At 35.4% G+C, this 27,482-nt stretch overlaps 1 protein-coding gene across 1 annotated transcript in view; it reads left to right on the forward strand.

The window, feature by feature from the left end:
* The window catches only part of si:dkey-37g12.1 (atrial natriuretic peptide receptor 1), a 141,856-nt gene that overhangs the window by 29,502 nt on the left and 84,872 nt on the right, over nucleotides 1-27,482 (forward strand). Inside the window, exons 5-12 of the mRNA XM_039752913.1 lie at nucleotides 2,282-2,427; nucleotides 6,105-6,232; nucleotides 7,088-7,234; nucleotides 9,043-9,197; nucleotides 19,912-20,047; nucleotides 24,368-24,462; nucleotides 26,437-26,581; nucleotides 27,287-27,368. Of these exons, the coding sequence (XP_039608847.1) occupies nucleotides 2,282-2,427; nucleotides 6,105-6,232; nucleotides 7,088-7,234; nucleotides 9,043-9,197; nucleotides 19,912-20,047; nucleotides 24,368-24,462; nucleotides 26,437-26,581; nucleotides 27,287-27,368 (1,034 nt within the window). The remainder of the gene's footprint in view (nucleotides 1-2,281; nucleotides 2,428-6,104; nucleotides 6,233-7,087; nucleotides 7,235-9,042; nucleotides 9,198-19,911; nucleotides 20,048-24,367; nucleotides 24,463-26,436; nucleotides 26,582-27,286; nucleotides 27,369-27,482) is intronic.

Consider the following 27,482-nt stretch of genomic DNA (forward strand, 5'->3'; position numbering starts at 1 on the left):
ACACAAATACTTACCAACACTAAGTTGCGTAATTTCACCAATGAATTAATAACCTTTTGTGGAAATTCAGAAACAGCACAATGAAGTTCACAAACACTATTAACTCACCAAAAATACTGTATTTTAAGCACAAAACCAAAAAAATCAAAACCTAAATCATAAAAAAACACAGCTCAAAACAATTGTGGAACACAATTTGCCTTATGAAAGACAGTAACAAGAACCTAAATGTCGAAATGACAATTTATTTAACAGATAAACCTGCTTCAACAATGTCACAGAATTAACTGTAAAGAAAGCATATAGAAATGACAGTCAATCAAAGTTGTGAGGTAAATTCTAGAAAATCCCTAGTTCTGTTTAAAAAAGGTAGATGCAAATTTGATGCATATACAAATGTCTTTCCTACAAGGCAATAAACCTTTATTATACCAGATGTGTCACGATGATCCATACCAAAGGTCAGAAGTATACTTCTATATACTAACTTTAGTTAGTTATTTTGTTAAGGGCATTGATGAGTGCCAATTTGCCAGTCTTTTGTAAAGCACCACATGTAAAGCATAAAAAATCTGGATTGTTTTCCACTCAACTTTCCTTATACCTGTTCAGGTAAAGTAGATACCACTTCTGGATGTCCAATTATAATGAAACTTCATATGCGTCTGTTTCTTGCAAACTTTTATTCACTTATCTTTGTTAATAATTCAAGTTTATATGACAAATAACCACTTCTGGCAATCCAATCAAGCTGAAATTTCAAATCTGATTGTTTCTTTGTGGTCAGCAATATACCACTTCCAGACTGATCAAGGTCAAATTTTTTATCTAACAATAAGTAATGATCATACAAAATGTATTATTATTTATGTCTATTTATATAATGGTAATAATGCTTATATAATAGTGCTGAAACCTGTTAAGATATAATTTCTGGCTGTCCAATTAAAGTGAAATTCTCTATGTGTTTCTTACCCTAACTAACAAAATTCTACAATTTCAATTATTTTTCTCTTCTTATAATTCAATTTCACATGAAAAACTACTATGCAAAATTTAAATTAATTTTTTATTTAAACTATGTACCAGTTTATTTGAAAAATTTTGAAATGTCTTCAGGTAAAGTACCACTTCTGGTTTACGTATGTTGCTCAAAAGTTAATAGAAAACCAACATTTTGATATAACATCCACATGCCAAATTTAATTTATCTAACTCATCTAACTAAACATTCAGAAGTTATCGTACAACCACACACACACACAAACGCAGACAAAATTTCAGAAATGGTCAAAACGTGTTCAGGAGCACATGAAACATGGAAAGTCATCAACATCACAAGGTCAAATTTTCTCACGATTGTTATACTTTTTCTATACTACGTATACAAGAAATTAAAAAGTCAGAATTAAACTGTCCTAATTCTGGGTATGCATAAGGGTGTTCATAATTATTTACTTCATTAGGTAGAAGTACGTAATAGACTAGAAAAGTTGTGTTGAATATTTGAAATATGATATTGTCTGCTTCAACTTTAAGTCTAAATATTCTTGAATATACAAATTTGCCATTTTTGTTAGTGTTTTATAGTTAAAATATCAGCAATGGAAGTCCCTTCAAAACAACAATGTCAAAAATAATTCTCAGGTAAGGTAAGGTCAGGTCAGGTTAAGGAGCTTGACCTGGTACAGCGTTTTGCCTTACTCAGTACATGATGAAACAGCTTAGGATCCCAGTTAGCAACAAACAGAAACACAGTCCAGTCCCACCCTCCAGAAATGACCATCTATCTGCCACAGCCAGGTGTTACGCGGGCATCCCCTTGGCCTAGTCCAGTGACTTGGGTCCTTAACAGTGAAGATCCTGTGAATCGGATCAGACACTGGGAATTGCACAACTTGACCATAGCGCCATAACTGACACTCCCTCATAGTGCAGGTAATATAACTCATTCAGGACTCTGAGCAACTGCTCATTGAACACAAAGTAAAACCAGCAGTACCCAAGGATTCTCAAAAGAGAATCAGGTCATTGGATAGTGATCATGTCTTACAACCATATAGCAAAACAGGAAGCTCCGGGACTCTAAAGACGGAGCTTCGTTCTTTTGCAAAGATATCGCGAGTGCCACACATCCCTTTCCAGTGACCTCATGACCCCCCCATGCTATCCCAACTACTGACTTCATAGGAAGAGTCACCAGAAACATGAATGCTGCTACCGAGGTAAATAAACCTCTCAACTTTCTTTTAAGGCTTTTTTTCTATTTATTTTTATAAAGGAATTCTCAACGTTGACCAGAGTGTTTGGACCTTTTACCAAAATGGGAAATTTTCTTGTTAAAATCTGTGAGAACTTTGGCTGGAGACGAATTGGAATCATTGCTGAAGATATCCCAACCTGGTCTATACCAGCAGAAGGAATCAAGTAAATAAACTAATTCTAAAATTTCTTATTTCATTAACATTTACAGTTAACCTGCATAATGTTTATAGTTCACATCCACAAAATATATGAAAACTACATCTTCAGAAATTAAAACAGACTAACATGTGGAAGAGGTGTGTTTAAAAGGGTGAGTTATTGCCTGATGAAATTCCCAGAATAAACCTGTCAGATGATACATTTCTAAAAAAAAAAAAACATACCAGCAAATAAATTTTTTAAAGAAAGGAATAAAATAACCATCAAGCCCATTCGAAAAATGAAACAATATTGCTAAGTGCCATTTTTCCTGCAGCCTTTGACTTTTTTAATTTTATAAATCAAAATACGATGGTGGAGGTGAAAGCACACTCAGTTTTTTTTGTTAATTTATTGTTGCAACACGTCACTTTCAGTGTTAGGTCCTCTGTCATTTTTTGTTGCTGCTCTCCTTGTATGTGTCCCTATATCACCTTGTGACAAAAAGGAGGATATCTTCCTCATTTTTGAAGCATAGAGTCATGTCTCTTTATTATTGCACACAAAATCTCTGATTGGGGGCTAGAGCAACAAACAGGGAACAGCCCAAGTACAAGTAAAGACCCAAATCAGTTTTCAGAAACAAGTAAATTATACATTTTGAAAAATGAAAATTAAAAAACAGAAACTATAGAATGAAATTGTAAATTTGAAATTGGTCTATAATTCTTAAAGACAGTTATATATACTATATACCTTATTTCTTTAGCAAAGATCATAGTTACATAGAATGAACTTGGAATAACTGCATTTGATAGGGCTATTATTGTTATGTCCAATACCTTATTATGAACCTACTACTTGCAAGTTTTCTGGAAATTTCTTTTTCTTTTTTTTTTAAGTATTTTTGAAAACCTTAACATTACAATGGAATCACTCAGTCAAACAAATAGTAATAACATAACAGATACAATTATTTATTTATTTAAGAATAGAGTCACAAACAAATAAAATAACTTTTTAAATATAACTAAACAATTAATCCTTATATCCACATGTCCCCTTAGAGAGAATTTATTTTTTTCCAATTTAAGATAAAACAGAACATCAATTATCTCACTTTTATTGAGTTATAGAAAGTGTTCAAGGATTCTTCTAGTTAAGCAAGATAGTAGTGTGTGTGCTAGTAGTGTGGTGTACACTACTACACTTCACTTCACCCTATACATTTTAATGCCATCAAGGAGTACACCAAATATTGCTGTTAATGGATTAGGAGTGACACCAAAACTATTTGAGAAATATATAAAGATTTTTATCCAAAAGGATGTTCATTTAGTGTATTTCCAAACATGTGGCCTAGTGACACTAGAGCTAGATGGCAACACTCAAAGACTGGTTCTTACCCTAGGTACATTTTGGACAATTTCAAATTACCCAAATGTGATTGGTAAAAGATTTGAATTGAATTATGGAATGCTTGGCACATATAGAACTAGAGTGTACTCTACGTATGTATGGCTGAGTTCCACTCCTTTTCTGAGCTAATTGAAAGACCCTATCCCAACCATTCCCCAGGATCTTTGAATGGCACATTCTTTAAAATATTTTGAAGTTCTGCCAGATTCTTCATCAAGACTAAACAGTGTGTCCTTTGGAATAAATACGGGTGTGAGATGTGGAAAGTTGGATAGGGTTTTTAACAAAATTTGTAATTTGTATACAGGAAAAATGCATGTTGCTAGAAAGTTAAATTTGGTACATAAATCCTCATAAAATGCAGTATGAGATCTATATAAATATCTCTAAGTATCTTAATCTCTTGTGTTTTCCATAGGTTAAACTCTGAGTAGGTTTTTAAAAACTTTGAAAAAGGTAATTGTCATGTGTAGCAGCAATAAATAAGCCATTCTCTACCTTGAAATACTGTATGTTCTGCCTGGTAGAGGGCTGCTGTCCGGTGATAGAGTGCACTCATGTTGAGGAAATTTTTCTAATTTTAAGTAATCAGTTTGTTGTTAATGTGGACTAAGGCTTTTGAACCAGTATAAAGTAGTTTGATCCATACAGATATACTGGGGCTAAATCAGAATTTGTCCAGTATAATAATAGGTAATCCCATTCAACTCTTTCAAAGGCCTTTTCTGCATCCAAAATAGTAAAACTGGGTGGGTGGGTATACCACATTAAACAGTTTTAAGGGAGATTGTCTGCATTTAAAATATCGGGTTTGTTCTTCTGATGTTACTAAGGGAAGCACTTTCTCAATCTTCCTAGCTAAAACTATTGCCAATATCTTAACATCGTTATTAAGGAGTGAAATTGGTCTATATGATGCACACTATAGTAAATCTTTATTTTTCTTTGGAAAAATGATTGTTAATGTTTTGCAGTATATTTGGGGTAAATTTTATTTTATGTAGGTTCTATGAACATTGTCATTAATAATGGAGCTGGCTTAATTGACATTATTTGTTACAATCCACTTGGTAGCAAAATGCACCTGCAACTTTTCCATTCTCAAATATGTTCATGACATCCTGTAATTCTAAAAACATCAAAGGTTTATTCAATTTTTCTGCACTATGATTGCTGTTTTGGTTATCTGTGCCAGATGTGCTCAGAAACAGGTGGCTTCTAATGGTTTTAACTCTTTACAATCTTTGTAATTTACAGAAAATGATGCCATAAACAAATACATCCAGTGAGCAGCAGTTCTATGGGAGAAACACCCTTTTTATGAGAGAGGCCAAAGATAAAAGGACAGACTTCTTGAAATTATATGAGAAACCACAAATACTTAGATAACAAGCTTGTTGCAACGGTGGTTTGCAAAAGTACATCTCTGAATGCACAATATGTTTTACACAAAAGTAACTGAAATCTGTGCTGGGTTCTTCTCAGGTCAACTATAAACTAGAAGATGAGCCTAGATTGGGCACATGATCATAAAAACAACTGAAGATTAGAAAAATATCACATTCTCTGCTAAAGCTTGATTTCTGCTACAACATGCAGATGATGGGGGTCAAGATTTGGCTTAAACAGCATCAATCAATGGAGCCATCCTGCCTTTGTCAGTGGTAGTGTAACGATGAGGAAAATGTTTTCTTGTCCATATTCGCCCTCTCAATAATTAAATGCCACATCATAATAAATCATTGCTGCTAACCATGTGCATCCCTTAACGTCCAGGGTAGCCTTTTTCAGATGGATACTTTAAGAACCCCATTTCACAAAGAATGTATCATCTCATGGTTTCAAAAAGATGAGAGTGATTTCAGTTTACTCAAGTACTCTACTCAATCCCTACTAAGTGGCCCCTGAGTGTGTATTCTGCTAACTGATATTTTAATTTTATTTTTTCAAGACTTAGGATTTTCTTTCCTTTTTCTTTCCATATCACTGACACACATTTTGACAGCATGTACTGTTGGTATATTATCTTGAGCACATGATAATGCATCATGTATTACACCTAGATATGTTTTAAAATTACATATATAAAATATACAGTACATTAAAATTGTAAACAGGACCAGAAAATTGCCTTTTGCCTTTGTCCTGTGATCAGGTTTATGGTCAAGTCCATCTTACTTTTATAAATGAGATTCTGTGTCTAGTACTGTAGATTTAGAAGTATACTGTTTATTCTCAAAAATAACCTTCTCTCTTATTCTTTTCACATTTTACTTCAACAGGTACACTGCACAGCAGCAAAATATTACTTTGACAATTTTTAAATACTTTAAACTCAATGTGGGTAGTTACCTCAATACTTCATTGTCCTTTCCAAATCTCATTAAGGAGGTATCATCAGTGTCACGCAGTGAGTACTGACAACTAATTTCAGTTTGCAATTGTCTTTTTTGTTTTCTGAAAATGTTTCAGCTAATTTCTTTATATGAATGTGTTTTACTTTGTTGCTTTGAATTTCTTACATACTTTGTAAAGGTCTTTTCCAGTATAGGATTATGATGTGCTATCTATCTATTTATTTAATTAAAGAGCTTCTGTTAAAATAAATCTATCTATCTATCTATCTATCTATCTATCTATCTATCTATCTATCTATCTATCTATCTATCTATCTATCTATCTATCTATACTTTAGATATATCTGATCATTTGACTCATATGACATCATTAACATGACCACTGCACAGAATTCATAACATGATGGTTGCTTTCTATCTGTAAGAATATGTAGTTAGCAAATTAGAGACTGCCTGAATGAAAGCTGTAGGGAAAAGTGGTGCTTATCGTAAGAGGAGTAGATGTTGAGCCAGTCATGGACTGAGTTGGATGAATTTTATGGTAAGGGTTAAAAATAATTTAATAAACGCTCTCAATTAACATTGTTTGTCTGAGAGCCATAAGTACCTGTTAAAGAAGCAGTAAAATAAATGCATAAAATGTTATACAGTAGTCGTTTGCTCTGGTGGTCTTGGTCTTGCCAGAATTGGATTATTTGCTATTTACAACAGACTGTAATGGCCTTTAATTTCTTTACATTTTCAGTCAAAACTGTCCAACTGTAGGAAGCCAACAAGCTGTTTTATTATTACAAGTATTCTTCACTAACATTAACCCAGCTAGTGGTTATTTTTGAACGAATTGTTGAAGAGCCTTTAGAAACAGAAAAATGATGCACTATGCATGTCTACTTCTTCTGTTTTTCCAGTTATCGTAATATTTGCAGAAGGAGAATTGGTGAGAAGTTTTTTAATTGAAGCTCACAAACTTGGTCTGATTAATGGTGAATATGTATTTTTTTGCTTTGAGCCCTACTCTCAAAAACAGACTTTTGGCATTTTTCATTGGAAAAGAGGTACGGATTACAGTATATTGTTTTATATAATAATATATTTTTATGATAAAATAAATATCATCATGAAATTCAGTAACAGTAGGCTAAAAAGAGCAATTATCATGTTTATTTTTTAGGGCTATGTATTGTAAACTAACTAAAGAAAACCTCAAATAGGTTGCTCCAGCCATGGTTATATAACAAATTATATGATTAGCAACATTTTAGCCATTAAAATCTTCTATTTAACAACTCAAGACATTTCAGAAAAGGTTAACAATCTGAATTATTGTGCTACTTTTCTTAGTCAATTAAGGGTGTTACATGAACTCATTCCTAAGGTATTCTCCAAAAGTAAAAAGGCACTTTAATTATCATCCATTTCACAGTTAAGAAAATGCATGAACTTACATCTTTAGGTGATTTATGATATACTATGTTACCTTTACGGTAATAGAATACACTTTAAAATATTTGATATCTCATGCCTTACGTGTATCCTCAGTGTTCCCACTGAGCATTTTTTGTGTCTCAACCTCTCTAGCCAGGTGTTTCCTCTGATCATCATGTTCCTATAAAGCCTGCTTCTAAGGCTCTGTCAATTTGAGGCACCTTTCTTGGCTCCTGTCTACTTTTTAACTACCAATAATATCCACTGTGAAAGCATGATTCATATTTTTGCTAGTATTCTGTGTGTTTGGAGGATATTTTTCTTCAATATGCTTGTGTATGAAACCTCTCTTGCCTGGCATTTCCTGTCTCAATCGTGTTTGCTAAGCAACCAAAGAAAAAATGACCAATCAGACCAAGCCAAAGTTGCCAATCAAATTCCTTACAGTAACCATACACACACACAAACACACGCTGTAGGGTTTTATTATATAATAGATTCTAACTTGTCCTAATTTGGATTATTATTATAAATCGTGATCTGCACTCCATGTACATTATCAGAATTACAATTATTGTACCATAAGTGAAAAGTATACAGAATAAACTGTTTGCCCACATAAACAGATAAATCAATGAAAACAAAACAATACAAAAGTTAATATATTTGCCTAGAATGTAAACAAAGTCATGCTAATACAAGTTTCAGCTAACAAAGATAAGGCCAGTTGACACTACAGGAAAAGAAAAACACTAGTTATCATCATTTATGAAGAAAATAAAACTTTTGAGGGGATCCACGGTCCTTTTAAGCAAGCAAAGTAACAGATTGCCTTTGTCAGTTGGCTGCCTTTCCTTTTCGGTTAATCTCCAGTTTAATATGCCACATCCTGAGGTCCACAACTATACAAAAAATAAAACTTTAGTAAAACAGGATAGTTTGATGCTGTGTCAGAAGCCGTAGATTCAATGACATCTCCTTCATTGACCAGAATAGTTTCATAATCACTTAGTAAGTAGGGAGCCTAGAAATGTCTTGAAACTAGTTTAGCTGAAAGATGCTGAAATTTGGCTTTGAAGAAGACTCTAAGGTGATGAGGTGGAAACTCAGAATGCATTATTAAGCAAGTTCTCAAATGAAAAAATATGTATAGTGTAGTGCAGAATGCTGAAAAATTCATAAAGATAGAAATAATCAAGAATTAATCTAAAATGTATATATAAAGTACATTTTTAAAATGAAACTGTGCTGTGCTGTGTTGGTAATGTTTCAAATGTTAGGACAATAACTGATAACAAAAATGTATTATGATGTTAAAGTATTTCTTGATCTAACTTTTGTTTAATGTGATATCATTCTTGTACTGATTACATACATTATTAGTAAAGTATGTTTTTCATTGTATTGAGTTGTGCATTCATAATGCTTTATTTTCTAGGAGATCAATATGATGAAAGAGCAAAAGAAGCTTTTCAGGCCTTGTTCATTCTATCACTTTACAAACCTAATGATGAGAAGTACATGAACTTCTCAGCTGAAGTTATCCGAAGATCAAAGGAAACCTTTGGATATATTTATGAACCGGATGAAGAGGTAAAACGTCAAGAATACTTCAGATGCATTTTAGTACATGATTATCTTCTTTTATTGCAATCTAGGAACACAAGGATCTCAGGAAAATTGTCATTCAGCCCAATAAGAATATGCATGTGACATATCCAAAATAATGTCAATGTGCTGCTTCCAACTGCCCTGCTAAATCACTTGCTCCATGCATTTACAGTTAATTCTCTGTTTGCTAAGCCTTCCACCTCCACACCACATGCATACAAATTATCTGCGTATAATATAAAAACTCATCTCTACTACTATCCAGTGTTAAAAGCCAGGATACATTTTTTTTTTGTTTTCATATTAGCTATGTATCGGATTCATTTCCTAATAACAAACTACCAATAATCAGTGAGTTATCTACTGAATAACCACTGCCATATAAATTTAACTGTTGGTTACAGCTTCTAAACCTCATCGCAAATAATAATTTTGCAAAAGCTGTATACTTTTGAAAACATTGGCTTGATGCTGCAGTGTCAATGGGTGAAAATGCAGACTTTTAAGATCGAGACTCTAATCATACTCTGATTTTTTGGTGCTTTTTTGTGTAAACCCTTTCCCGACTGGATCCTACTCATTATGTTTCATTCTCTGATTGGTCATCCTTTATGAAAGAGAACCATATTCCAACATAGCAGACATAAAGACATTGCTTTCCATGGCACTTGTCATGCTACTTACCTGTATGCATCCAAATTACATTTTGTACAGCTTCAAATTGCATACTGTATATCCACAAAAGGCAGTTAATTTACTGGTCACAACAGTTTTGTTAAAAATCGCATGGTGGGCAGCATTACTATCCCTTCAAGGATTTTTCCACTGACATGTGCTTGTTCAGTGTAACCTGTTTGTGCCATATGTGTTTTTGGACATTTTACTGCAGCTGGAGGTACTTTTATAAGTAATGTGAAATCACTAGTGTGGACAGAGACTGATTTTGTTTAAAAACACCATTTTTAAATGAAAATGTAGTAGAGGGGACTTAGCCTAAGTTGGTGTCTAATTCTATGGGTTCACTGCAATATTTAATCACTTGTGTATTAGACTAACTGTTTTGTTTCTTACATAAACATTCTAGCTTGCGCGATCATTATAATAAATCTTATTTGTAATTTCTCATTTTTAAAGAAATAATAACTAGTACAAATGATTATGCCTTGACCCTTCTAAAATACCTTTCACCTGCACTGAATGTCTTAACACATCTGGTTCCACATCCCATTCCACAATTTACTGGTTGAGCTGCTAATCTATTTAAGTAATTAAATTCATTATATGAATTAATTAAATAAACTTGTTAGTTTAAGGTAAAATCTGAAAATATCGAAAAACTGGATCACTTTTGTTACTTGGGTCACATATTAATGCAAGATCGAAGAAGTGATCACCAACTCATAAAGACAACTTTGATGCAGCTAAAGCAAATACTTATGAACCAGCACATAACAATGAAAACAAAGATGAACTCTATGTGAATTCTAAAGTGTTACGTTTGGTGTGTCTTAATGTATGGATGTGAAACATGGACTGTGAGCAAAACCATGGAAGGGAGACCCAAAGAGCAGGGTGATATGATTTTTTAGAAGAATGCTGAAAATTTGCTTGTAAGATAAAGTAACAAATGAAGGAGTATTAAAAAGAGAGCAGGTAAAAAAAAAACAAACAAACAAATAGACAGTTAAAATATATGGGACATCAGAGTTGGACAAAATCAATGGAAAGAGAGCAAGAGGAAGTCAAAGAAACACAATCAGTGGAAACGCTACGTGATGGTTTAGAAATAACATGAGTTGCAATGAGATTTTGAGTATGGCAAATAAAAGAGTCAGGTGGAAAACATGGCCCTTAGAGAGAGAGAAAGAATCTAATTAATGTATTTGTACTGATTACATTATAAAACCAAAATGATTTGACAAATTTACCTAATTACAGAATAACTGAATTCATCCCAGAGTAAGCTGATAAATGCTAAAATATTATAATATCCAAGTGCAAAACTGATTCACATTATCCTTGGATTGGCTCTGAATGTCAGTATCATTCTCTTAAACTGGATAGCAGCATTCATTTACACTATTATAGTAAGTAGTTGTTGAACAATATATCTAAAACTCTATAAAAAAAGAACAGTGTAAATTTTACAATGTACCTATGAACCCAATAATGTAAAACTCGTTCAATCAGATTTTCTTAATGATTAATATTTGTTATTGACCTAACCACTTTTGTTAGGCTTCTTTTGGTGCATGCGTGAACTTTCCATTTTTTTGTAAATGGCAGATTCATAGCACATGTTATATTACTGCACCTATAAATGATCATATATACAAAAAAGGGTCATTAGTTCATATTATATATTAAACTACTAAATCCCCATCACTTTATCACCTATACCCCAAAGATTTGCACAGGAGACTGACCATTTTTAATTGAGCTGGTTTAAGTGTGGATGAGCTCAAGTGTCCGTTCTGATGGACTGTTGTCTCACTGAGGATTGGTTTCTGTCTCGTACTCAGTACTGCTGACACAGTCACCAGGACCCTGTAACCCTAAACTGTATCAGTGGATTAGAAAGAGGTGGATGGGAGAAAGCTCCCACATACATGCTAAAGATGTGCTTGCTAAGTTAACTGGTGAGTGATATTGAGTGTGTACATGAACATACCTTGCACTGGGTATGTCCTCCAGGGTTGCTTCCTTTCTTCTGCCCGCTATTGCCAGGATAAACTCTAGAGCCCAGCACCCTGAACCAGATTAAATGGATTGGATGATGAATGTATAAATAATCTCAGGCACTATTATTCTTTATCGTCCTAGAAGACCATCTCTTTTAATGTAATATTCATTCTTATTCATTAATCTTCTTTTTGAATCACATTTTTACAGAGCATGGAACACTTTTTCTTCCATAGTGAACACCATTCTGTTAACCCTTTGTCCGATCTAAAAAAACAGCTATCACTTTACACTCTCTTTCTTTCTTCAGTTTTCTGAATTTCTACCAGTTTTGCCTGAATGCTGCTCTCTCTGCAATAATTTTTCATTTTTGCTTTTAAATATTTTTTTTCTGAGACACATTTATATCTGTATATATACAAATTTAAAATTTAGAAACAGTCTGCTTCCTTTCCATTTAACCCTACATGATGTAAATCTCCAAATTCCAAGATTATATTTATACAGGTACGTTATGCCTGGCTTTGACCTTGGTCATAGTAAGGGAAGAGAGCATAGGGGCTAGAATGGTAATGCAGCATTAAAACATGCCAAAACTAGTTACATTGATATTTACCTCGCCATTTAGATAAAGCTTAATCTTTTTGCTTCTGGCTGCAAAGGCATAATGTCTGTGCAAGCATGTTCTGTAGGGACCTGCGAGCTACAAGATTGATTTATGTTGCATTCAATTTTTTGCATTTAGCTTGAAAATGCTACTACTACTACTACTACTACTACTAATAATAATAATAATAATAAACATCATTATTTACTTTCAGGGTAGCACGACTAGCAGGCTTTTGACTGGCTGAAAAATACTCTTTGAATCCAGTGAACAGTAAAATCAGATTAACAGTGTCACTCATGGCTGCTTGCCAGAAGAGATATTAAATGTACTTTTCAAACTGAAGCTTTAAGCACTGGGCTAAGGAATTAATCTCTCTTAGAATTTTATAGATTTAATGTTCTGTGATCGGAATTAAAGTCCCAGTAGAAATTGTGAAATATTATATTTCTCTATGTGCTGTGCCTGCTTGCAAATAAAACAACCCTGTTAAGAATTACCTTTCATTGCCTTCAAGCACGACTCACCTCTCCTTATACTGCTGCATGTTTTATTGTGTTCAAAATAAAAACTTTAAAATCGTTCTAAATTAATTTTAAATTAAAAAACTGAAAATTACAGGTTTCATTACCTTTTAGCTGTTAATGATTAGTAAAGAAACATGTACTATTCTTTTAGGATTTAAGTCCACACTTTCATATCCTAACATTCTCAAACCCTCTTAATCCAATACAGGGTTTTGGGAAATTGAAGACTATGTCAATACCAGAGGACACAAAGCACATAATAACGCTGGAAAGCTCGCCTGTCTATCACAGGGTCTTAACAAACACACAGTCAAACAGGGTCAATACGAAATTGGCAAGTCATCTACAATGTGTATCATATATCCCATACATATGTCTAAATCAATGGTCAAGCTCTATTAAAAAAAAGGCAACAAAAAGAGGGTTGCACATTTGATCACACAGAATGCTTCATCAGTACAATAAATAATGAATTCAAAAAAATACATTTAAGTCCTCTTCCCATTAGGAGACTTGCTCAATCCAATTTAGTGGCTTATATTTTTAGGATACACGACCTGCCACAGTGGATCCAGAAACCAGTGAGTTTCTTCATGCCGGTCCCAAGCCCAGATAAATGGGGAGGTTTATGTCAGAAAGGGCATCCGGTGTAAAATTTTGCCAGATCAATATGCAGCCAACAATACAGATTTTTATACCAGATCGGTCGAGGTCTGGGGGATGGAGGAGACGTGTCCAGAGGCAGAAGGAGAAGAGGAAGGTAAAGATACTGGAACTGAGGCCAAGAACTTGGAATGTTGGCAGTATGACTGGTAAGTGGAGAGAGTTAGCTGATGTGATGGAGAGTAGGAAGGCTGACATATTGTGTGTGCAAGAGACTAAATGGAATGGGAATAAGGCCACGTAGATCAAAGGTGGATTAAAATTGTTCTAGTATGATTTGGATGGGAGGAGAAATGGGGTAGGGGTTATTCAGAAGAAACCGTAGGGGAGAGTGGGGTGAGTTGTGCCAGTTTTTACTTAAAGTTACTTTAAAGCGAGGTCATGACACTAATGCTTCCAACTAAAATATGTACAGTGGCGTGAAAAACTATTTGCCCCCTTCCTGATTTCTTATTCTTTTGCATGTTTGTCACACAAAATGTTTCTGATCATCAAACACATTTAACCATTAGTCAAATATAACACAAGTAAACACAAAATGCAGTTTTTAAATGATGGTTTTTATTATTTAGGAAGAAAAAAAAATCCAAACCTACAAACCTAAAAATCTGAAAATCTGAAATCTGAAATATACTATTTAAGAAATATAGCTGTCTGAAAAAATGTGGTCTCGTGGCGCAATTTGCCCCCGGTGCGGGGTAAGTTGTGCCTTTGGAGAGAATACCTTGGGGTAAATTGTGCCATTGATTATTAAACAGTATATTTTGATCTCAGAAACTGTAATGCTATATAAAAGCTAGACAAATACAATACAAAATTACTTATTTAAGGTTTATTTAAAGTTATTTTACAACATCAAAGGTCAATTTTCTTAAACAAGGCCTAGTGCCACATGAACACATGTTCAGAACAAAATGAAATTCAAATGAAGACCAAATTGACTGCAATTCTCTTCACAGGTCTGGCCTACTACATAACATCCCACTTGTCAGTGCTACAGAGGAATATAAATTTCTGCTCCCTTCTGGCTATACCACCAAGTTTTTTTGGATATCAAAGAACTCCCCTACATTGTGCCTATTAAAGGCGGTAGCTCTACCAAGAGAGGTTGCTTCAGGTGTGCGGCATGACAATTGGTGGCGCGCTTTAAAGGCCGCAAACCAATCACGTCCTAGAAAAGATTAAAAGTTTATTAGAAATATTAGCATATCTCTTAGTTTGTCCTTTATTGATCTATTGCAGTTTACATAAGTTGCAAGTAGTAAGCTATACGCTCTAAATAAGTACCCAGTTTTGCTTCTCTGTGAACTATGTGCATGGTGATAACTTATAATGAGCATTTCCTGGAGAAATAATTATTAATGTTCACTATTACTTTTTCTTAATAAATGCACACTTAACCCAACCTCCTTTTTCCTCTTTGATCCAGCTGGCAGGGATATCGATGTCATTTCTTTGTGCAAACTCAAAAGCCAGTTCATGGCATTTCATGGGACTTAGACCGTGAAACATTGCTGCTAGTGCCTTTATATGTTCTGCCAGCTCTTTCTCCATATGTTCATCAAAGACTTGATTGGCAAGTCCAGTTCTTTTATATCCTGGCCTTATTTCTTTTCCATCTATCTTTTTCTTCTTCATGTATCATTTTAATGTCCTCCTGCATATGTTCATCTGCCTTGCCACCTGACGAATGGACTTCCCCTTCACCATCTCGTTCACTGCTCTGTCCATGTCCTCTAAAGGAGTGGAAGTCCTGCCTGTCTTCCTCTTATAACTCCTTGGCATGATGGTCTATTTCTATTTTTAGTCTGAAATTAAGAATGTCGCATAGTTTTAGTGATAAACTGTAAGAATACAATCTATAATTACAATAAAATAATATGTTTAAAATATTCATAAGTGGGGGTGAGTTGTGCCACTGGCACAACTTAACCCCTAGGCCCCTTGGCACAAATCACCCCAACCCTACCATTTTGGAAAAAATGCACCATCCAGCAGTTTTGAGCTAACATCATGCTAGCTGTATAGACTCATAGTGTAGCTTACCAAAGCACTAAAACGTGTGAAATGTTTTCAAACTTGTCTATAACTGTTCAGACACAACAATCAAAAAACCTTGATCATAGAAATTTACTTTGACAGGCAAAAAACAGTTTGTTTTAACTTAAATGTTCTTACCTCTCATACAATGAGGCTCCCTTCTTTGCAGGATAAGTAAAATGGCTGACTCTTCAAAAATGTGTGGTCACATGACCAATTTCTTGTATGGTTCCCTAGAAACAAGGGGTGGCACAACTTACCCGCTGGCACAAATCACCCCACTCTACCCTATGTCAAGAGTGTCAGACAGAGTGATGATTATGAAACTGGAAATTGAAGGTGTAATGATGAATGTTGTTAGTGCATACAGTATGCCCTGCAAGTTGGGCGTGCGATGGATGAGAAAGAAGATTTCTGGAGTGAGTTGGATGAAGTGATGGCCAATGTACCCAAGGGACAAAAAGTGGCGATTGAAGTGGATTTCAATGGACATGTTGTTGAAGGGAACAGAGGAGACGAGGAGGTGATGGGTAGGTATGGTGTCAAAGAGAAGAATGAAGGTCAGATGGTAGTGGATTTTGCGAAAAGGATGGACATGGCTGGGGTGAATATGTATTTTAAGAAGAGGGAGAAACATAATATGACATACAAACGTGGAGGAAGATGCACACAAGTAGATGATATCCTATGCAGGAGGATCAATCAAATGAGATTGAAGAATGCAAAGTAATGGCAGAAAAAGTGTAGTTAGGCAGCATAGGATGGTGGTCTGTAGGATGACTGGAGATCAATAAGAGGAAGAGTGTGAGGGCAGAAGCAAGGATCAAATGGTGGAAGTTTGAAAAGGAGACTGTAAGGTTGACTTCAGAGTATACAAATTAAAAAGTTGGCGAAGAAGTGGGATAGTCAAAGAGATGTAGAAAGTAGACAAGAACACAAGGAGATAAGGCGTAAGGTGAAGAGAGAGGTTGTGAAGACTAAAGAAAAGGCATACGATGAGTTGTATCAGAGTCTGTACACTAAGGGCCAGTTTATACTTCACGCTCATAACATGTTCTTAGCATTCATTTGATGTGTCCTCTGAGCACGTCATCAGAAATTAATGTAATGCATGCTGAAGTTGCAGTACCAGCAAAAAGTCGGGAGGCACAGTGTGATCAAGTCGGAACATGAAGTCAGAGTCTCTGTTTAATATCTACATGTGACAGAAAGCTGCTTTGCAGATCCTACAGGATCAATGTGTGTGCTTCGATATTGGATGAATGGTTCGATGTGGTGAAGCAAAATGCTGACATACAAATGCATTTGTGGTGCTTTCATATTCAAGCATTACATATTCCCCAACATAACACAATGACATAACATGACATGATACATTTTAAAGGTCTCATATACCACCTTCTTTTTTTATCTGCACCTTCACAACAGCATCATATTGTACGACAGCATATTTGAGCCACAGAGAAAAAAAAAAGTTAGGGACACAGTGAAAATGCCTATTTTGTGATTAAAGTGGAAATTTCAGCTTGAATCTCGAAAAGTCCACTTTAAACTTGTAGTTTATTTTAACATTAAAGTAGTCTGTCATAAACGTCATCTTAAACTCGACCCTGTTAATTGCTTCGTGCTTCTGAGGATGCAGGGAGTAGAGTTGGTGAAGGTGGATGACTTTGAATACTTGGGATCAACAGTGGAGAGTAACAGGGATTGTGGAAGAGAGGTGAAGAAGAGAGTGCAGGCAGGTGGAATGGGTGGAGAAGAATTTTAGGAGTAATTTGTGACAGACCGATATCAGCAGGAGTGAAAGAGAAGGTCTACAGGATGGTAGTGAGATTGGCTATGTTATATGGGATGGACACTGTGGCACTGACCAAAAAAACAGGAGATAGAGCTGGAGGTGACAAAATTAAAGATGTTAAGATTTGTATTGGGTGTGACGAGGATGGACAGAATTAGAAATTAGTACGTTAGAGGGTCAGCTCAGGTTGGACAGTTGGGAGACAAAGTCAGATAGGTGAGATTCTGTTGGTTTGGACATGTGCAGAGGAGAGATGCTGGATATATTGGGAAAGGGATGCTAAGATTAGAGGTGCCAGGCAAGGAGGAAGGCCTAAGAGAAGGTTTATGGATGTGGTGAGAGAGGACATGCAGGTGATGGATGTAACGGAGCAAGATGCAGAAGACAGGAAGAGATGAAAAAGATGATCTCCTGTGGCAACCCCTAACAGGAGCAGCCGAAAGAATATGATGTTTTTAGGATACATCTTAGCAGATTCAGATCACAGATAGAAGACAGCTCTGAGCGGGGTGTTTGTTCATCACAGAGCACAATCATCCATACAAGCACACTGCCACTTGGCCAGTTTAGTATTGCCAAGTAAGCAGACTTGCTTGTCTTTGCTAACTAGACAAGCTGCACACACAACTGATGTAAATGTTCCTGTTCTCGTTGATGCCTAGATTTCAACAGGTTCGCTAAAAAACGATTGTTTTGGGCTAATGTGAACACTTGTTAAAGTGCTATGTCCTTGTAGTTTTATCACCTCCATGAAAATAAATATTCATATGGCATGTCTCAAAATTACAAAGTTCATTGGTATGATAACTGCCTTTATCAATGATATACTGCATTGTGCTAGACAAGGAATGTTCCTGAGAGATCTCTCCCCTAAGAATATTGCTTTGAAAAAATCTGTCTTGCATGATCATTCAAACCTGCAAGTGATGCTGAAGACATTTGATGTAAAGAAGAAATCAGCTCTGGAAAGTACAGCAGCATGAGGCACACTTACACTCACATCCAAATTAAGTGTCACTGGGTCTAATTTGCAGATTTGTGCACAAAAATCTGTACGTATTCTGCAGATTGTATAACATTTTGAAATTTTATTATTTAAAATGCCCACTATTAAAATGATCCAAAAAATGTGATTCCAAAGAGGTTTAATTAATTAAAAATATTGTGATCCATCTTTTTTATAAACTCACAAGGCTGTATGGAGTCTAGGCTTCATCCAATAGCTTCCAGTACAAGGCAGAAATACTCCATGAATGGGACATCAGTTCATCATTGGAAGCATTTACTCAGAAATTCCCTTTATGTGCCTCTGTAAATGTTGGGAATACATGAGTTTTAATGAATTAGTAAACATTGATTATTGAAGCCAAGTTATACAGTACAGTTTTAATATTTTGAGAGAACAACCACAAACACACATTTCAGTGTACCTGTTATGAAGAGAAAATTAAAATGCAAATTTCTTGAATTCAATTTATGCAAGTACAGTATATTGCAAATATTTCCTGAGAGAATATAAAAATTCAGGCTGGCACTGATGATTGTCGAATATACTAAACTGAATGTGTGTTTGTGCATCTGTGTGTGTCCATTATGCAAATCCACCACTTTGAATCACTTAAACATTTTGCAAAGATACCAGTTTATACAGAGGAAGACCAGAGGTAATGTTTTGTTTAGATATTTTTCCTCTTTTATTTTGTGACTCCACATGCTCTTTATTAGGAAAGTGCCCCTATGAGGACTTTTTGGGACTTGGCACAGGTTTAAAAGTTGCTTCCGTAGTTGGTTTAGTTAGTAAAATTGTTGTTTGAGACTAAAATATTATCCCCTTGTTTAGAGAACTCACCTGTACTAAATGCCACCCTGGGAAGCACCAGGTAACCAACTCCCAAGAATACTGTATGTTATAACTGATATGTCTCACCCTCAGTAATTGCAAGTAGAAGTCAAACAAGATAAAACATGCATTTTTCAGTGGGTTTTATATTGTGTCAGTATGTTTATTTATGCGTGCATGATTTTGTATGTGAATGTGTTGTAAAGAGAAAAGAATGTTACGGGCACAGTATTTCAGTTCTGTAGCATTCAGATTTTTTTTTAACCTAATTTAATGTTTACTTCAAAGCTGAAAAAATATTTCAATTTTCAATTTGACATTTTCTGTTGAGTACACTATGACATCCATAGCCAACCTTGTTTAGATATTTTTAGGATCTGACAGATCAGAAAAACATCATTTTGAAATACTATATTAAAACTGATTAAAACTGAAAGAAAACAGCTGTGACTTTTTGAATCAGATGAATGACAACTGTAGAAATGAATAACTCAATTACTGAGCGGAGCTTTAATTCTTAGCAATTTATCCTTTTGAAGGTCTCGGTTCTGGCTGCCATTTCACATGACTCAGTGACGCTGTATGCACAGGTTTTGCACGAAGTTCTGGAAGAAGGGAAGGATCCTTACAATGGCTCTGAAATTACAGCCAGAATGAGAGGGCGAAGCATCACAGGTCTGATAACTGAATCTCTAACTTACTGTATTTTAATTTTTTTTTTAAACTGTATGTTTTATTTGCATGTATGGGCAGGAGAGTGGGAGAAATTTTGAGCTGAATAAAAAAATAAGAATTTGAGGAAAAGGGATGAGTCTGTGTCAACCCCCAAAATAAACTGAACGCAGAGAGTAGATAGAGAAAGTAAAATCTTTATTATAACTCACTGTATATATGAAAAGAAAAAAATAGCCTTCATATTTAACTACTTATTAGTTCTGAATGTTTCACCTTTTTGCCTTTTTTGCCATATTTAAAAAAAAATCCAAAGTTAAAACACCATTTATTCCCATATTTTTTATAGTGCACACTTACATATTTTTATGTTGTATAAATTATGTATAAACACAAATAAATACACCCACTAACTGATTTGTTTTCTGAATCTACACTTTCATAATGGCGTCACAAACAACCAGAGCAATAGGTAAAAGGTAAGACCCAACCATTGAGAGGGCACTAATCCTTTGTAGGTACACTCACTCCATGTTGATTTAGGACTGACATTTAAACATAGTTATATCTTTTTGTAATGCGGAAGGAAATTTCAGTACCGAAAAAGGAGAAAACCCGTAGGTGAATATGCAAACTCAAAAATGGAAGATTTTTTCACAAATTAAAATAAAGTTCTTTGTGGCCACGAGGCAGGGGGAAATAATACTAGAAAGGGCAAATAAGGGCAACTGTTCTTTTCTCTTATGTATTTGCTTGCTCTCTTGCCTACCACAGCATCTTAAAATAATACTCCACGTTCAGGTTATTTCACTTTCTGAATTAACTGAAATTGACCCAAAGGGGTTTCAGCCCAGTTTATTTTAGCACTACGAAACACCTCAAATGGCTAATAGGCAAGTCAGCTGAACAGTTATCAATAATAAGCAATATTTGCTTTGCAATGTTCCATTTGGTGTCTCATAATGTGACACACGTGTAAAGACTACGAAAACTAAGTTCCTTTCTCTACTGTTTGTACTATGACAAATGTAATCTTAGAGGATGTTTCCAGAATCATTTCAAACTTAATAGGGATAGGAAAAGCTGGGAAAACTCTCTCTCAATTCTCTGATAACAGGTGCAGCATAGTAATCTTGAAAAACTAAGTGGTCCTTCACAGCGAGTGCTTCCTTAGGCATCCAGGCCTCAGTAGAATCCAATGGCATCACCCTCAGAGTCAGTGTCCGTGATTTTGTAGCACCTGCTTCCCAACACAACCTGCTGCATCCTTAAGGAACAGTCTGGCAAGATAAGTCCAGAAAAATGGGGCAACCAAAATAAGTGTGTGTCTGTGAAAGAGATGATCTTTTAAAGATTTTATTCATTCATGCAATGTTAACTTTGGGGCCAAGTTAGCAGAAGCTGGTGTTTTCGCCAGAAGTGCATGACTGTGTGGAAAGAAGACATGTGTTGCAATGGTTAGCCTTACTAGGCAAACCAGACCAAGTGTTTATCCTTTTGGTCACAATCACCATTCATCTATTAATACTTTTTATTATAGGCATGTTCTTATTAAGTCTTCAGTTAAAAGCCCAGCTTCCTATTCCATAATCCCAGATGAAGTGTGGTTAAATGACATGCAAAATAAATACAACACATAATTTTGAAATGTAAACCTCACCGACTATATACAGATAAATACAGATTTCTATATGTTGTTACATTTTAGGACTTCCTCCCCCTTATCAGAAAAGTCCCATCTCCTTGCTACCAACATCTTCTACCTTCCACCCACCAAAAACACTCCATACTTGTTCTTTCTCTGATGTCCTCCAAAATCTCTCTCCTTGCAACTGTAAATGAATAAAATCACAGAAAAATGTGACATCTTCCTAAAATGCTAAATATACTACTTAAAAAAGGAATAAAATGACAGATATATTAAATATCTAAGTAAACATAAACATTTAACATCAACAAATCATTTTGAATTTATAAGTAACAGAATATAAACATGTGGATATTAAATAAAAAAAAATTGGCCTAATGCTCTAAGGCTTACAGTTACTGTATTACATGTCTTGTTATATAGAAAGCAAATCGGAAATGTTTTTCTACCTATGTAATTGTGAAGAGAAGATGCAAAGCATAAAATAAAGATCAACAGATACGAAACTCCACTTGAATGATTGTATGGACTTGTTAACAACAAGCCTGGCTCTATCATATAGGTGAACTAGTCTCTCTTTGACTCAATTCCCCTTTCTGATTATATCGTTTCACATTATTTTCATGTACTAGCGAAGTTTGGTTTTAACTTCTTATGACCTACATGCGGTCTTTCAAAATCCCGGTTTACACCGTACTCATCTTCTGTACATTTCTTTACTTTTTTCAGGTGAAGGTTCATAGTTTAAAGTTTGTTTTTATGGATGCTGACTTAAGATTATCACTAGATTGGCACCATCATCTCACGGTACCTGTTTAGTTGGCAGTTTAAATAAAGAACTACAAAAAATGTTTTAGGTAAAGTAATTTGATAAAGTAAAATGATTTATCTTTCTTTAGAGAGACTTTTAACACAAATAAATAGGTGTTTTCTGAAATGTCACGTCTCAAGAGCATATTTTTCTGAGGCAGTTTTGTAAACAGAAACTGCTATCAGAAATCAGTCATCACCAATTAAATGAATAGTTAGTCTAAGACGGGAGGCACGGTGGCGCAGTTAGGGGGGTTTGCTTCCTGTGTCCTCCCTGCATGTATTTTACATGTTCTCCCCGTGTCTGCGTGGGTTTCCTCCCTCAGTCCAAAGACATGCAGGCTAGGTGGATTGACGATTCTAAATTGGCCCTAGTGTGTGGTGGGTGTGTTTGTGTGTGTCCTGCGGTGGGTTGGCACCCTGCCCGGGATTGGTTCCTGCCTTGTGCCCTGTGTTGGCTGGGATTGGCTCCAGCAGACCCCTGTGACCCTGTCTTCAGATTCAGCGGGTTGGAAAATGGATGAATGGATGGGTTAGTCTAAGACCTTGGGGTGAACAAATCATCTTCTTAAATCTAAGCTACAAAATGTGTATATCAAGAGACTGAGTTAATGCAGCAAGGTTCAGTCTTCTGTTGACCTGACAGAAGTAAACATAGAATATTCCTGTTGCACAGCTATCTTCTGTTCAGGACATGTTATGTATGTTGTATTACTGACAACTACATGAACATTTCTTGTTCATATACTCTGATTTCTTATTCAGTATACCATAATGTATGGTGTTGCATGCATTGTGTTTATTGTTTGAAGTGTATTACTCTCATTAGTCTGTGGGAGACATGCAAGAAAGTTGCTGTAACTATGTACACATGACAGTGAATTTGAATTTGAATATGAAGCCTCAATAAGCTCAATAATTCTTTTTACTGATGTCGCTATTATAGTATACCAATGCAATTCCAATTTGGAGTACTTTCTGTATTATTATACTGTATATGCACATTTTTAACATCATGATAAGTTGTGATGGATGACACATTGGAAGTGGCATCGCAGCTGGAATTGGTTTGGAATCCTTACCTGGCCTGGACACCAATAGCACAGAAGGACAGGGAAGAACAATATATCTAGATTATTGTCCCCCTCATTCACTAAGTTGTAGAAACCCTGGGTCTTGCTACCCATTCAGACACCAGCATGGAATCCCGGGAATTGTATTCTGGTAGTGCAACCCTGAGGGGATGCTTTGGGACTTCTGTATGACCCAGAAGTGCTTACAACAGCCGAGTCCCTGGCACCGGAAGTACTCCCGGGTCCTCAATAAAAGACTTCTTTGTCCAGGTGAGTAAGCACCAGGAGCGGAGACATGCAGCTCTCGCCTCTCAGTAGTAGCAGTGTAGAGAAGAGCAGAGAAAAGAAGGGACACCATGTATAATTGTTATACTGAGCGATTCTTGTAATAAATCCTCTTTGTTTTGAACCTTGGACTTGTTTTATGCATTGTGTTTGGTGTTTGGGGCTCCGTGGCGCACCTTAGCTTCCACAAAGTAAACATATTTTTTAGACTTTAGGAAAATTAACTTTCTGTACCATAATTTAATCCTCTTACAACCTTTCTTACAAATGCAGCATTCACATATAGCAGGTATGATTGCATGAATCACACTGTGGAAAATGAAGTTTACTGTGCGAAATCACATACTGTATGCACAGTTAATATGTTACAAATGATCTGTTCTTTGTAGACTGCACCTTGTTAAACATTTTTAAAAATGTGCTGCTTCACAAGGCAGACATTGTCAAGACTCCAGTATCTTGTTTGAGGCCATATTTACCATCCTCTGCATGCTTATTATTTTTAAGGCATCCAAGGGGATGTTACAATCGATGAAAATGGGGACCGAGAATCTGATTATATGATGTATCAAATTCAAAATGATGAAAATGGATCCTTTGTGGTAAGAGATATTTCTCATCTAATAATACTATTAATATTCGACTAGGGTCTCTGTGAATGGCTAGCATGAAATTACCTATAAATTGCTTCATTTTCTTCAGGTTTGTACCAGCTTTTTTTATTTTGAAGTTGGTTTATTATTTTTAAAACTGTTTTTTTCCATTAGATATAAAAGTATCATTACCATTAATGGTAGTAAATGTGGTGTGTGCAAATGCAGCACATTTAGGGTAATAAAACATAGGCTGTCATGGTCTCACTCAGGTCAAAGAAGCCGCCTTACACCCATTTAATTCTTTACTTGGTCACTGCCTGTGTGTCATTTACATGACTGTGTGGATTTCCTTAGGGTGATAATACATCTCGAAAAGAATACTGTGTCAGGTTAATTGGCAATTCTAAAATGTCTGTGTTGGACTTTTCATGTAGTAGTGTCCCATCAGGGATTGGTTTCATCATTCTGCCTGACACTGGTAGGGTAGGAAGTTCTGGTTTCTTCATGTAAATGATGAAGCAAGTTTAGAAAATGAATGGTTGGTAATAAGACATTAAATTAAGTCATACTTCATTACCCAGCATGTCTTTATACACAGTGAGGTTACCACATTACTATGAAAAAAACTATATTGATTGCATTTACTTTGTTTTAATAAGGACTTGAACTGCTTACACTTCCACACTTTTATTTTAATAGTTTTTCTATCATGTTCATGTACTTGCTAACTATTTAAAAACAACCAATAACATCCATCTTATTTCTAAATCATTACATGGTAGTAAGGTGCGGTGTGTTGTAGGACATAAATGGTAGCCCACAGCTACACTTGCTCTGTTCACTCACATTAACCTAATCTCAATGTCTTTGGGACGTAAAACAGGAGAACACTGATGCATGCACGGGATGGCCCACCCAGACAGAGACCAACCAGGGTGAGAATTAAATTAAGGTCCTAGGAGCTGTAAGTGGACAGCTTTCATCACTGCATACTATGTTCACCATAAGTACTGGCATAAGTATTGAGAATACAGGTGCTGTAAGAAGTGGTTTCATCTTTAATTAAGAATGTGCATTTATTTGCTATTAACTTTAAATAACTGAAATAAGTACACCATACACTGTACATACGCAAGCTCTGTATATGTATATTTTTAATCTGAGTGTGATAAATATTACGTAAACTAACCCAATTTATTAGCCTCCTTCATATATAAAAGTATATCAAACTACAAATGCTGTCATTTTGGTAAACCAGGAATTGGTCTTAAATAATTGATTAGGGACTTCAGACAAGCATAAAAAGAAATATTACATTGTAAAATCAGGTACTGGCACAGATACATTCTTCAGGTCTTTGGTATTCGGGCATGGGGAGTATCTTGAATGAATAAGGTGTATCTGTTGTTATGTTAGACAGCAAGGAATACTGTGCTTCCTGTTCTTGTTTTTTATTGTCCTTTTAGAACAGGGGTTCTTTACCCTAGGTCCATGGATGGGTTTCAGGGGGTCTGTGAGGGTCAGATAAAAATTAACATTTATATTCACTATTCAGCCCGGTACTGTTGATTTTTCTCACATGAACTTTCTCATGTGATTTTTCTCACGCATTATGTCTCTCGACATTATTTTTCTCACAAGTATTTATCTCACCTAAGCCTAATGCATAAGTTACATACTCGTGAGAAAAATAAAGCATAAGAAAAATAATGGCGAGAAAAATGTTGCACGAGAAACATCACACGAGAAAAATAGCGGTCACCATACAGGTGAATATTTCTGGGGAAGGGGTCCATAGCTTTCATCCAATTCTTAAAGGGGTCTGTGACTCAAAAAAGGTTAAGAATCACCGTTTTAGAACATGAGCAGTCATTCGGAGCGATAGAAGTTAACTCCATGTCTAGCCTGGCAACACAGATTTAGCATTTTAAAAATGGAATATATTTCATTATGTTAATTAGCTGAATTTTTTAAACTCAGGTTGTAGCTAAATACTTTGGAAACAAGAAAACCTATGAACAGGTTCCTGGATTTCAAATATTATGGCCAGGAGGAAGAACTAGTGTTCCACTGGATATTCCTATGTGTGGATTTAAAGGAGAGTTCTGTAACAACCATCAAAAAGGTATCTTGACTTTGTCATTCTTGAATTCCATACTGAAAATGTTCAATTCTATTGGTCTATTTGAAACTTTAATTTGATCAATTCATCAGGATTTTCTACCTCTCCCCTTGAAAGCCTTTATGTAAATTTAACCCAACTACTAAAATAGACAAGCTGCAGGAACCAAGATTTGTACCCTTGTGTCAGTGAAGTAATTTGTTTCTGATAATGTCAGTCATAAATGTACTGTCCTCGATTTTTGCATCCATTATCTAACCTGCACCTAATCTTCAGGATCATGAGGGTTCAAGTCCAACCTGGCAGGACTGGGCACAGGTATGGCCAAACTGTAGATTTAGTGCCAAATCATTGCAGGGTATAAATCTGTTTCATATTATTTAAAAGAAATTAGAAACTGTTATCTTAGAAAAAAAGGAAAAATATAGTTATTTTTATTTTAATTGGTTTTACTCCCCAGGTCTAATCTCGTGGTATATTTGCAGTGAATGTTTAGTAACTCTTTTAGATTATTTCAAGGTTATACTTTTTTCTCACATTCACACATGCTTGTATAATTTCTTACAACTGTACTCATATTTACTTTTATATTATATTAAGTATGTACTTTTACATGCTAATGAGTTTAAAACGTTATAAAAAAATAGAGATATATTGCAAAGTTTTGGGACAGGGCCCAATATTAACTTTTCATTCATGCTATTTCAGGTGCAAACAGCATCATTATTGCAGCAGGAGTAATGGGCTGCCTGTTTGTCATTGTTACAGTTGCCCTGAGCCTGATTTACAGGTAGGACATTTGCTACCAGCTGAATGTATGTACATTACTCCACAGTTTTCATGAGAGTGAGAAAGAGAGAGGTGGGGAGCATGCACTAATACAGTATGTTGCCACACCCACCAC

The sequence above is a fragment of the Polypterus senegalus genome, chromosome 4, assembly GCF_016835505.1.
Source record: "Polypterus senegalus isolate Bchr_013 chromosome 4, ASM1683550v1, whole genome shotgun sequence".
Lineage (NCBI taxonomy): Eukaryota > Metazoa > Chordata > Cladistia > Polypteriformes > Polypteridae > Polypterus > Polypterus senegalus.